We start from the raw sequence: 12174 nt of genomic DNA on the forward strand, positions 1-12174 counted from the left end.
ATTACTGCATCCAAAATGCATTCAGTCTTTGTGTCTGACTTTGACAACCCTGCGCTGTCTACAGTGAGAGCAGTTTGTTACCCCAACAGTAGTTCTACAAACCAGTGTCCTGCTACTGCATGGGGAAGACAAAATGAGGAAAATGGGAGGACACAGTATAAACTGCAAACCATGAAACATCACTGTGACATGCAAGTTAGTGAGTGTGGTTTCATCATAAACCCCAAGTTTCCTCAGGTTGGAGCATCGCCAGATGGATTGGTGCAGTGTACCTGCTGTGGAAAAGGCTGCATCGAGATAAAGTGCCCATATAAGTACCGTAACAGCACTGTGGAGGAAGCATGCAGCAGCTGTGACAAAGACTTCTGTTTGGAAGTTGTGAGTGGTGAGCTTAAGCTAAAGGAGGGTAGTCCATACTACAAGCAAGTCCAGACACAAATTTTTGTGGCTGATGCAGAGTACTGTGATTTTATTTTGTGGACTTTAAAAGGCTGCACTGTGTTGCGTGTTGCACCTGACCCACAGCTCTGGAATAATGTTCTTAAAAAGGCACAGCAATTTTTTGAGTTTGTGTGTCTCCCTGAACTTGTAAGTGGTTACTCCACTCACATGCCACTTAAACAGATTCCTGTTCCAGATGGGGAAAAAACTCAAGAGACCTCTAAAATAGTACAGAAGAAGGGCAGGACCAGCAGAAGTGTTGAGAAGTTGTGGTGCATTTGCCGTGGGCCAGAAAGCAAGGACGACATGGTAGCCTGTGACAACCAAAACTGCACAATTGTGTGGTTTCATCTCACTTGTGTGGGGCTACAACATGCACCTGCCAAAGAAGACATTTGGATCTGTTCTCGTTGTTCCACATAAGCCTGTTGTCTCGCATGTTAGATGTTTTCCTTCAAGCAAACACACTCAGGTTTTTGTCAAAGTATTACTAGACACTTCTAGTAATAATAACTGTTCCCCTCTTGTTGACACCGTTCAGGTTACAAACACATTTTATCAAAAACACATTTACAAACACCCAGGTTATCAAAAACGTGTTTGTTGTAGAACATACAATGCTACAAAAAGGCATGACCTAAAGTGTTAATTTCTGAACTTTAATGTTTAAAGTTTAAAAGTTTAAAGTTAATTAATGTTAATTCATTTAATGATTACTTGCATTCACAAATATATAAACTATATAATAATAAATATATAATATTCTGTTCATGTGCATCACTGATTTGCACAGTTATCAATATTGTAATTGTCAAAATATGCAAGTATTGTTTTCATACTTCATTTAGCTGTCAAAGTGAATAACATAAAAACAAATTTATGAAAAATGTTGTCATACATGTTTTATTGTTAATGCAAGGCTGGTCAAGCAGGATAAAGCATCAGCACATTGCAATAGATTGCACCAAGGGTTGAAAACCACTGTACTACACTACAGTTGGACATTGGTTTGTCAGCGCACAACAGACAGTGACAATCTTATCTAAAAATGTGATATCCTCACCTTCACATGGGAGGATCATGTTGATGGGAATGGTTCCTGTTAAAATGTTATATTTTTGACAAATATTTCCAATCACTCTTTCAACAAGGATTCTTAGGTGAGCTACTTTTCGTGTCTCCTCTACATCTCTTGCAGCTAGCTGACAGTAACCCTTTGTAAAGGCTGGGAGTTTGACCTCTGCACACAACATGCCAACACTTTCCTTTATATTGAAACCTCTATCAGCCAATATAATGTCCCCTGGCAACAATTTTTCAAGAAAACCACTATTTTCTGTAATGTGTTTGTCACTTGTACGGCCACCCCACCCTTTGGATATAAAACAAATAGATCCCTTGGGTGTAATACCTATCAAATACTTCATAGTGTTATTGTGCTTGTAGCTGGAAAACATTTGAGCACGTGCTTTTAGATTTGATGGTTTCTCTGTGAAAATCTCAAAACAGTCAATGATCACTGCTACTCTGCGTCCAAAGGACTCCACAAATTGGTGAGGCATATTTTTTTGTAAAGTGTCTCTATCTGGCCATATGATGGAACGGCTCAGGTTTGCATACATGAATGACACAATTTCCTGAAATGTTCTGTATACTGTCTTTGGGGAAACACGAAAGAGATGGGCTAGATGTTGTGCAGGCAGATCCAGTCTGAGGCGCATACAGGTTAAGAGAAGCATTTGAAATGGACTAAGAACTTTCCTCTTTTGGTCTGACATGAGAGGCACCAAAAAACTTAGCAAGGCCATAAAGGTTCCCAGGTTTGGCAGCCCTGTGTAGTACTTTACTTTATCATCATTGTCTCCAAAAAAACTATCAGACATCCTGTGCTCATCAAGTTCACGTCGCAGTCTGTTTTCTTCCAACAGGCGGTTTACTTCTGCACCTCTGTGCACACATAAGTTACATTATGTTTGTGTCACTGCCATCCCCTGAGTGTTGTGGGTCTCTTCCTCAGTGTGTCGCTCACCATCTTCATCAGCCTCGTGTGTCTCCTCAGTGTGTCGCTCACCATCTCCAGTCGCTTGTGTCTCCTCAGCATATGGCACATCTTCATCAGCCTCGTGTGTCTCCTCAGTGTGTCGCTCACCATCTCCAGTCGCTTGTGTCTCCTCAGCATGTGGCACAGCATCTCCATCAGCCTTGTGTGTCTCCTCAGTGTGTCGCTCACCACCTCCTTCAGCTGGCTGCAGTGTGTTTTTTCTTTGCTCCCTCTTACTTTGTCTTGCAGAGCGTGTAGTGTTGGTGTGAGAGATTTCTGTGTGACCCAGATGGAGGGAGGGTGCCCAGTCTGGGTCAGTCTCCATCATCTCATATGCAGGTTGACCTGCAATAACATGAAAAAGGTTTTAACTTCATAACATGGGATGAAAAGTGTTAACAATAATCTTAGATTATACTTAAGTATTAGTACAGACACTGAGCATAAGTAATTCAGCTAAAATGTAGAAAAAGAATTAAAACAGTGCTGTACTTTTCAGACTGCAAGTCACACCGAAGTGAAAGTACATTTTTGTGCAAAAACACAGCAAGTAACTTTCAAGCCTTATAAATTGTAAAATTAACTTTTTTTCCATTCTAAATAATGTATTTAGTTGAAGTAAGGTACAAAGTAAGGTACAAACCCCAAAAATAATAAAGTGCTGTATTTAAGTAAAATAATTATTTTATAGCCCTGTATAAGACGATTGCATAACATTTTACAGTATAAACAATAAAAGAGTAATGTTAATCCGTTTCTCCCATGATCGCGGTTACATCCGTGCGTTGTTTGCCAGAGAATTCATTCAAAACGACTCGTGGATAAAATGTTATATACTTCAAATTTGTCAAAATCACTTAAATGTCTTACCTTTATGAAAATGTCGAGAGCAGACATACATAAACGGAGATATGTTTCCAAAGGTGATGTTTTTGCGTCGCACAGCTCCAACCCAGGCCATCCGACGCCTCTTTGTTACATCCACTACAAGCTGTCCATGTCCTTTCTTCAAAGTGGGAAAACTAAAAAACCTTTCCCCGCTGTTTAGTTTGTGACCCTTTCTGTCATGAGACTTACTATTGCAGCCTATCACACAACAAGAACGTACCATTTTACCACATTTACGACCAACACAATTCTCCCAATAGAACACACTAGCATTGATACCTTACAAATGGCGGCTATACCCATAATGCATTTCGTGTTTCACGAGTGTGACGTCACCTGACAATGACCAATTGTTAATAAAATTGCCATTTCCCTACACTCTGTACGTTTTATCCTTTTTATATTCAGTATAAAATGGGTAACGTTATGTTTAGGTTGGGAGTAGGGTTAAGGGATCTTTCATTTATCTATAAAACGGTAAAAGGTAAATTATACAGATATCTTAATGATATGAAAGATTCGTAAATATTTAACGTTTTGTAGCTGTAAAAACTTAATAATGTTACGTTTAATTGTTGCAGATACGTCCATATCATAGCCTATACGTTTCAGCATCTATCCAAACGTGCAAAACGTACGTTTTCTATCTTGAAAATTACGTATTAATATTACATATTAACAATGAGATCAGGCTGGAATGTTTTAGTTAAGTTGCAGAACACACATGGTAAAAGTTTGTGATTTCAAAAATGTTTAAGCAGTAGCAAAGGATGTGGTAAGAGTCTGGTAATACAATGGAAATAAACAAGGCTTCCTTTTACAGTACAGTTGCACTTTACTTACTGAGTAAATTGTCATCTTTTCCTTGGTAACGTTGCAGGACATACGAGGTAAAAAAAAAATTTGACTATGGAAAAGGGAATGATCAGATTATATGGTACAATTCCGGTAATACCATGGAAATAAACAAGGCTTCATTTTACAGTATAGTTACACTTTACTTACCGAGTAAATTGTCATGTTTTCCTTGGTAACGTTGCAGGACATACGAGGTAAAAATTTTTGACTATATGGAAAAGGGAATGATCAGGTTATATGGTACAATTCCGGTAATACCATGGAAATAAACAAGGCTTCATTTTACAGTAAAGTTGCACTTTACTTACTGAGTAAATTGTAAAAACATCTGCAAGAACATACCCAGTATTTAAGATGTGCCATGACATTAGGGAAAACTGTTCCTGCGGGGTAGTTACCAGGTAAGTGTAAGGTAAATTATTTGATAAACCCTCTATAAATGGGTGTAGCAATGAACAACAACTACGTAAGACAAGGTAATTTATTGGAAACTACCGTCTTAATTTCAAGATAGTAATAAATAAACATGGACTGTTACCAACATAACCCTAGGATAACTACAAACCTAACTTAAATTGATGGGTAATACTGGAGGTGTTTCTAAAAATTGGCTGCCTACATTCTGAGGAAGTACACAATTAAATCTGAGTTATTACCAACCTAAACAGGTAACAAGTACACAGTACTTTGTGGAGTTGATATTTAACAGTGGTGTTTTTTTTCCCTGGTAGTTTCTCTGTAATTGCATACTAATCACCTTAAGTAATTACACACTAAAATACTATAATTTACCATATGCTTACCAGGTAAATACTTAGTAACTACACTGTAAAAAAATGCTGTAAATTTACAGCAGAAATTTACAGTACTGACCCGTTTTCTAAAATTACAGTTTCTTACCGTTAATTAGCACGTGATCTGTGGGGGAGGGAATGAACCGCGAACGAAGCACTTTGGCAGTTGGCAAGAGTGACTGACACACGTCTTTCTCGGTGGAAGCACAGCTTTCATGTTGAAACTCATTTACAGGTACCAGACCACGTGTGAATCTAAAATAATTGTGTTCACTGTTAATCTTATTAATTTCGTGCTTTAAGACAGTGGATGTAGCTAAATTTATTGTTCCTCGCGTGTGTGTGTGTGTGTGTGTGTGTGTGTGTGTGTGTGTGTGTGTGTGTGTCCGTCTCCGAGCTCGCGCGTGCTTGCAGCTTTGCATATTTGTGTTCTTTCATTGTACAAGTTACCCTAATATAGAGGGAAATGTAAAATAAGTGCGTTCGTTGGATTATTGTATTAAGTAACGTTAGGTTTTTTAATTTACCGCCTTTCGCCAGTATGTTTTTTTTTTACGCTGTGGGGGATGGTGGAACAGCTAACGTTAAGTTCTTTAGCACGAGTGAATTGCACACGTCTGTCTCATTGGAAGTTATATGAACTTATTAAATGTCAGTGTTATTATTTTGGCTTTTTTTACAGTATATGAGCACAATAAATTTAACAGCATACTTTTGCACTCGATACATTTGCTCCAACTAACGTTACATACATTAAGTCGTCGTCGATATAACAGAGGAAATTCACTTAAGTTTAATTTTAACTTGTTTCTTAAAGTTAAAACACACATGTGTGTGTTTTTATAGCTGGATTGTGCTCTTCCATAGTGTAAAATATTTACTTGCAAACTTTGTTCACACACATGCAGTACTTTACCTGCATTTGTGAGACACATTCCAGAAACTAAATTCCATACCAGCACCTTCCGTAGAAGACATTAGGAGCCAGTGGCCATACCTCTTCCATCAGAAGTCTATTTGTGCCCACTTCAAGTTGCTAACTGACATTGATGTGCTTTTGACATGTCCATGAAAGAATGCGGAAAGGCTATCGTTGAGTACTTCAAGAGCAAATCAAAGAATGAAAAGGTGAAGGATGTCCTGTCCCACTCCCAGCCTGAAAACACAGAGATGGCACACCTGCATATCAAGCTTCTAATGTCCCATTTTCAGGAACATGAAGATGGACTGGTGTTGCATGCAGATGTGAGTATTTAGTTTTCTTCTTTTTTACTTTATTAAGTGATGATATGTATTCTGATTTGTGTATTGTGTCCTCTTCAGGTTGCTGCATCTGCAGCTGATGTTGAGAAGAAACTTATTCTACCTGGAAGTCCTTGTCTTATTTTACTGGGTTAGTATGTTAAGAAGAAACATTGACAAATGGGGAAGATACAATAAAATAAAATAAAACATTTCTATTGTATACAGTTGTTAAAGAATAGTTCACCCAAAAATGAAAATTGTCATCGTTTACTTAACCACATGTTGTTCCAAACCTGTATAAATTGATTTGCTCTTGAATACTCCACACTGTTGTATTTTTTTCCTACTATGGAAAGCAATGGTGCCTCACAACTGTTGGGTTACAAACATGCTTCCAAATATATTCGTTTGTGTTGTTCAGCAGTAAATTAAGACAGAATAAAATTTTTGGGTGAACTATCCATATCCATTTACAATGAAGTCTTCTCAAAGGCAGATATTTAAATGAGTTGCACCAATGTTTTCGTTATTGTTGTTATATATTTATGGTTGGTTTATTTATTTTGTTTGTTTGTTTTTGCTGTTTTTATTTTAGGTATGGGAGAGCAGACAAATGCTGTCCGATGGATGATAAGCCTAGAAGGCCGTGTTATTTGTGAGTGTGTCCAGTCATCATTTTTGACTGCACTTTCAACACTGTTTGCCGTGTACTAAGTCTTCAACCTGCAGTATCAGGAGGCTTGTTGCACATTGGAGTTTCTTCAAAGGTATGACACTTAAGTCCTTATTGCTTTGTTTTTTTGTGTTTTTTTTTTACCTTTCAGAATCATCTTCATAAGAATTTTGATGCATCATTCTTGCATTCAATGGTAATTTGTTATATAACTGTCTTTAGACGCTTCGTCGGAATAAACCCAGAAAGAGGCTCAAAGACCTGCAGAGGCAAGGTGGTCTCCAAGAAGACGGGCAAGGTGGTGAATAAAAAGTCTTCCACGGTTAATCCAAAGGTTGCCTCTCTACTGAGAAATCTTGCGGATTTCGAGTGGGATTTCATCTAGGTAAGTAAATTTGCACATACACACTAATTTATGTACCTGCTTCCCATTAAAGTTATTACAGTATACCAGCTTTTTTGTAGAACAGTTTACAATACACTACTAAAAGCTCTTTTCATTTTAATTTCAGATGTGCTTTACAATGTATTACTAAAGTGTGTGTCTTTCCAAACCCGTAAGACTTGTTCATCTTCAGAACTCAAATGAAGATCTTTTTAATGAAATCTTTCTGTCTACACAGCCTACAAAACTACTACTTTAAGGGCCGGTTTCACAGACAGGGCTTAGATTAAGTCAGGATTAGGTCTTAGTTCAATTAGGGTATTTAAGTAGCTTTTATAAACATGCCTTAGATAAAAAACATTTACTGGTGTGTAAGGGTGTCACTAATTTTCTCTCTTTTCATATTCCTCTTTAACCACAACTTGAAACTGCAAAAAAAAGTGAACTTGTTTTTTTTTTTTTTTACTTGAATGTCATCATGTTACAATAGAGAAATTAGATGGCAGGTTATTTTGTTTAAGTTTCCAATTGACTGAAGATATATTGTTACATTATGTTGTTAATAAACGTGTTAAATTTGACAATGTAGTGTGTGGTACATTGCAAACAAAGGTCAGATATTATTATATTGCTTAAAAGTCTAAAAATGGCATAGCTTGTGCTTTAAAAAAAAAAATTAAATCAAGAATCGAATCGAACCGTGACTTTAGAATCGAAAATGTAATCGAATCGAGGATTTGGAGAATCGTGACACCCTTACTGGTGTGCATCTTGAGACAAAACAATGGCTCTGACATATTTTAAGAAATTTCAGTGCAAGTTTCTTTCAGTTAAAACAGCTCAAACATGCATTTTAGTCTGGGAATAACTTAAGGCTTGTCTGTGAAACCGGGGGTTAAGGTCTTTAAAGTAATCCAGGAGACTCCAGCGGTTTAACTTCAGTTTGATGAAGAAACGCAAGTGCTTTTTGTGTGCAGGGGAAAAAAATTAACACTTGCGCCATGACGCATGCGTGTTAAACATACTTTGTTTGGGCTTTTTCGCTTCAGAAAATTGAGGTTAAACCCTGGAGTCACATGGAGTATTTTAATGATGCCTTTACTACCTTTCTGATGCTTGAAAGTGCTGTGAAGGCTGTCAGAAACAGAAAGTTCTCAGATTTCATTAAAAGATATTCATTTGTTTTCCGAAGATAAACAAAAGTGTTACGAGTTTGGAAAGTCATGAGGATGAGTAATTAATGACAGTTTCCATTATTTGGGTAAACTAGCCATTTAACCCTGGGCCTTTTCTAAACCCCAGATAAACAGCATCCTATGTTATATTGATTAATGTTTAGCATTGCTCATAATATACCCAGGGTTTATTTGCATATTTGTCATTGCTATTGATTTTTGAATGCTGCTCATGACCCAAAGGCTATGATATTGCGGATTCTTAAGTTTACCTGAGTAAAAATAGGGTTTAGAAAGAACAATAACCCAGAGTTAAGTAAAGCCCTTTTTTTGTGACGGGCATCATTGTACCATGCTGCTGCTAATAAAAAAAAGCCAGTCGCCTCTTCTTCAAGCTCAAACTGTCTCCCCATTTACTCTCTCTAAGTTAATCTAAATTCTTCTCAGTCATTATTTTTGTAGTGTAGCATTATGTTGCTTTTTGACATGTTCTTCTGACACTTTATTTTCAAGCAAACAACATACAAATTTATTTAAAGTTTTTTCCCCCCATTTTTTTATTTTATCTTTCAGACTACACCTGCATCAGTTTGAAGATTACGGCATATTCCTGGCCTCTCCCTGGCCTGTTCCTGTTCCAACTATTTGCCAGGTTTTGACTTCGATTGACTGACTGTTATTAAACTAAATTCAAGTTTAAAAATGTTCACACCATTTACTATTTCTTAAAGGCTGTTTTTAGGGGAATGGGCACCCCAAGCACATTCTTGGCCTGTTCCTGTACCAAATACAGGTTTTGACTTTTATTAAACTAAAATAAATTTGCACCGTTTACTATTTCTTAAAGGCTGCCTTTAAAACACAAAAAGACTGCTTATTCTATTGGACGTGGTTCAGTTGTTATGATTTGCTTTTTTTTTTTTCTAAGCATTCAGATTATTTGTCACTAAACTGTCAATAAATTGTGTGCTATAAGAAATACCCTCTTGAGCTGTTTTTTTTTTTCTTGGGAAAATCTTCTAAATGAAATATTACAATACCAGCTTATTTGTACAAGTATAGATATTAAAGTTAATAAAGAATATGTATCTTAGAATACAGTAATGAAACTGCAGGATTACGGTACAAAGCTGGAAACCCTGCTGCCAGTATTTTACTGTTAAATTATAGAAAAGCTGTAATTTAGATTACGGTAATGAAAATGTAAAATTACGGTACACAGCTGGAAACCCTGCTGCCAGTATTTTACCGTTAATTTACATGTACAATTTTTTACAGTGTAGTTTGTAGTTTCTCTGCATTTACATACTTGTTACCTGTGGTAATTACCAATAACAAACTATAACTTACCATATATGTACCACGTAAATATCTAGTAATTAGGGGACTGTAAAAGGAAGGGTTACCGATCAATAAATGTTCCTCATCTTCCATCTCTTACCAGGAAGCATACCTTCACTCCCTGTTCGTATCAATCACACAGGGGCGTGTCTTTTTGAGGAGGCCGAGCATTGGTGGTTCAGTGGTAGAATTCTCGCCTGCCACCCGGGCACTGACATTGAGGATGGAACAAGGTTCCTAAAAGTGAATTTCCCCAAGGAAGTGGCATCGTTGCCATACAGCACAAGGCTGGAAACAGCAGAAGGGCAGCAGCATTTTAGGGTGGTGCACAGTCACCAGGTGAAGACCTGTAGGCTGTGCATGAGCCCAGAACACATGCTAAAGGAATGCCCGGATTTTAACTGCTATAAATGTGAGGAGAGGGAACACTTTGCAAGAGATTGCAACGCTGTCAGATGCCCGGATTGCAAAGAAACTTTAAACAAATGTGAGTGTTGGATGGAGGAAGAGGCAGGAGGTAGGAAAAATCAGGTGGACGGACAGGTGCATGAAGGAAACAACGAGGAGGAAGGACAAATCGATGAAGGACAAGAGGAAGAAAATGTACAACAAAAAGAAGGAGGAACGAGCAACAGAGAGGAAGGAGAAGGCGAAAAAGAGATCGATAAAGATAAAGAACAAACAATGGAGCAGGACACGCAATGGACAGCAATGGAAATATCTGAGAGTTTTAAAAGGGGTTTTTAACAGAATGTTTTAAAATCACAAGATCAATAAGACAGGGTTGTCCGCTTTCAGCGTTATTATATTCACTTGTATCGGAACCGTTAGGATTAGCTATAAAACAAAAAGAAGGAATAATTGGAATTGAAATTGAGGAAAACAAAGCTGAAGGGAAGGTTTTTCAATATGCTGATGACTCTACAATAATAGTCAAAGGAAAGGAGAGCGTCAAAGAAGTTATGAAGGTTGTAGAAGAATATTGTAAAGGATCTGGTAGTAAAGTAAATGAGGATAAGACGGTATATGAGATTTGGTAAAGCTATGATTTTAAGGGATTGTTTTAATTTCAAGGAAGTGGAAGAAATTAGGATTTTAGGAATTTTAATGGGGGAAAATGAGAGGAAAGTAAGAGATGAAATGTGGGAGCAACTAGTAACAGAAATAGAGAGAAGGTTACATTTTTGGAAATTGAGAACATTAAATTTGAAAGGGAAGGTTTTAATATTGAATGTTTTAATGGTTTCTAAGCTATGGTATGTTTTATATGTGTCGGAGATGCCATTGTGGACAGAAAAGAGGTTGAAGAAATGTTTTCTTGACTTTTTATGGGAGGGGAAACCAGCAAGAATAGCTTTTAACACGATTTTAGGGGCGGTAGACAAGGGGGGTTTAGGTTTAATGGATGTGGAACAAAGAAAAAATAGTTTGAGAGTGAAAATAGTGAAGAAATACCTACAAGATGAGGGAAAACCAGAGTGGAAAAAGACGATGAAATATTTTTTAAACAAATGTGGGAATTTTAACATGGGGGATGGAATTTTATGGATGAAAACGAAGATTTGGATGACAGAATGCTTACCAGAGTTTTATAGAGAAATTTTTAGTGCCTGGGGGACATTTTTAGCCAAAGTCGAGTATGATCCACATGGGAGAGAAAATATTTTAAATCAACCTCTGTTCTTAAACAAAAACATTTTAAACCAAGAGAAAGAAATGTTTTTAAAGAAATGGATGGAAGTGGGGATAACAAGAGTAAGAGACGTTTTATATGAATTTAAAGAAGGTTTTATTACCGACACAATTTATTGTGGATGCAATGGAGGAGGCAAAAGAGGATTACAGTGAACAAGGGATTATAAATAAGTATGAAATCATTAAAAGTGCAATACCCGAAAAGTGGATTAAAAGAATAGAAAGTATGGAAGGAGAGCCAAAAGAGAAAGGTATTTATGTGAAGTTAGGGGGGAAACTGTATGATTTTAAGGAATCTAATGTGAAAATGATTTATTGTTCTTTTAGAGATGGTGTTTTTAAAGAGCCGATTGCAAATGGATACTGGGTGCAGAAATTCAAAGATTTAAAAGAAGAGTGTATATGGAGAAACATGAGGGGGAGGTGTGTGGAAACAAAATTGGAATGTTTGGAGTTTTTTATAAGGCATAAAGTGGTTTTTACTGAGGCTATTTTAAATAAAATAGGATTTGAAGAAAACGCTCTGTGTAAAGTGTGCCAAAAAAAGGAAGAGTGGATTTTACATATGTTTTTATATTGTAAAGAACTGAAGGAATTTTGAGAAAAATGTAAATGTTTAATTAAAGATTTGACTGAGG

General features: G+C 36.9%; 2 protein-coding genes across 3 annotated transcripts; one reads left to right on the plus strand and one right to left on the minus strand.

The window, feature by feature from the left end:
• Positions 1-1728: 1728 nt before the first annotated feature.
• On the minus strand, positions 1729-3661 carry LOC309503469 (uncharacterized protein). The gene is made up of 2 exons (XM_082176308.1): positions 3353-3661; positions 1729-2827 (listed from the first exon to the last, which is right to left on the minus strand). The coding sequence occupies exons 1-2, from the start codon at positions 3591-3593 to the stop codon at positions 2409-2411; spliced, it is 660 nt and encodes a 219-aa protein (XP_082032434.1). The 5' UTR covers positions 3594-3661; the 3' UTR covers positions 1729-2408.
• A 1878-nt stretch (positions 3662-5539) lies between these two features.
• LOC309503486 (uncharacterized protein) lies at positions 5540-9386 on the plus strand. Of its 2 annotated transcripts, XM_082176328.1 has the most exons (6): positions 5540-6267; positions 6346-6415; positions 6863-7034; positions 7163-7325; positions 9074-9194; positions 9232-9386. In XM_082176328.1, the coding sequence occupies exons 1-3, from the start codon at positions 6085-6087 to the stop codon at positions 6979-6981; spliced, it is 372 nt and encodes a 123-aa protein (XP_082032454.1). In that variant the 5' UTR covers positions 5540-6084; the 3' UTR covers positions 6982-7034; positions 7163-7325; positions 9074-9194; positions 9232-9386. The 2 variants fall into 2 exon arrangements, with proteins under 2 accessions (XP_082032454.1, XP_082032453.1); XM_082176327.1 differs by having other exon boundaries at positions 9074-9386.
• Positions 9387-12174: the final 2788 nt, after the last annotated feature.

Source organism: Leuciscus leuciscus (assembly GCF_965113295.1).
Source record: "Leuciscus leuciscus genome assembly, chromosome: 7".
NCBI classification, from domain to species: domain Eukaryota; kingdom Metazoa; phylum Chordata; class Actinopteri; order Cypriniformes; family Leuciscidae; genus Leuciscus; species Leuciscus leuciscus.

What these genes read in the sequence shown, in the direction of transcription:
- LOC309503469 (XM_082176308.1), bottom strand. Translation starts at nt 3,593, where the DNA reads ATGGTACGTTCTTGTTGTGTGATAGGCTGCAATAGTAAGTCTCATGAC. An exon ending in CTCTCGACATTTTCATAAAG is followed by an intron (nt 2,828 to 3,352) that starts GTAAGACATTTA and finishes ATGTTATTGCAG; the next exon opens with GTCAACCTGCATATGAGATG.
- LOC309503486 (XM_082176327.1), top strand. Translation starts at nt 6,085, where the DNA reads ATGTCCATGAAAGAATGCGGAAAGGCTATCGTTGAGTACTTCAAGAGC. An exon ending in GACTGGTGTTGCATGCAGAT is followed by an intron (nt 6,268 to 6,345) that starts GTGAGTATTTAG and finishes TGTCCTCTTCAG; the next exon opens with GTTGCTGCATCTGCAGCTGA. An exon ending in TCCTTGTCTTATTTTACTGG is followed by an intron (nt 6,416 to 6,862) that starts GTTAGTATGTTA and finishes TTTTTATTTTAG; the next exon opens with GTATGGGAGAGCAGACAAAT.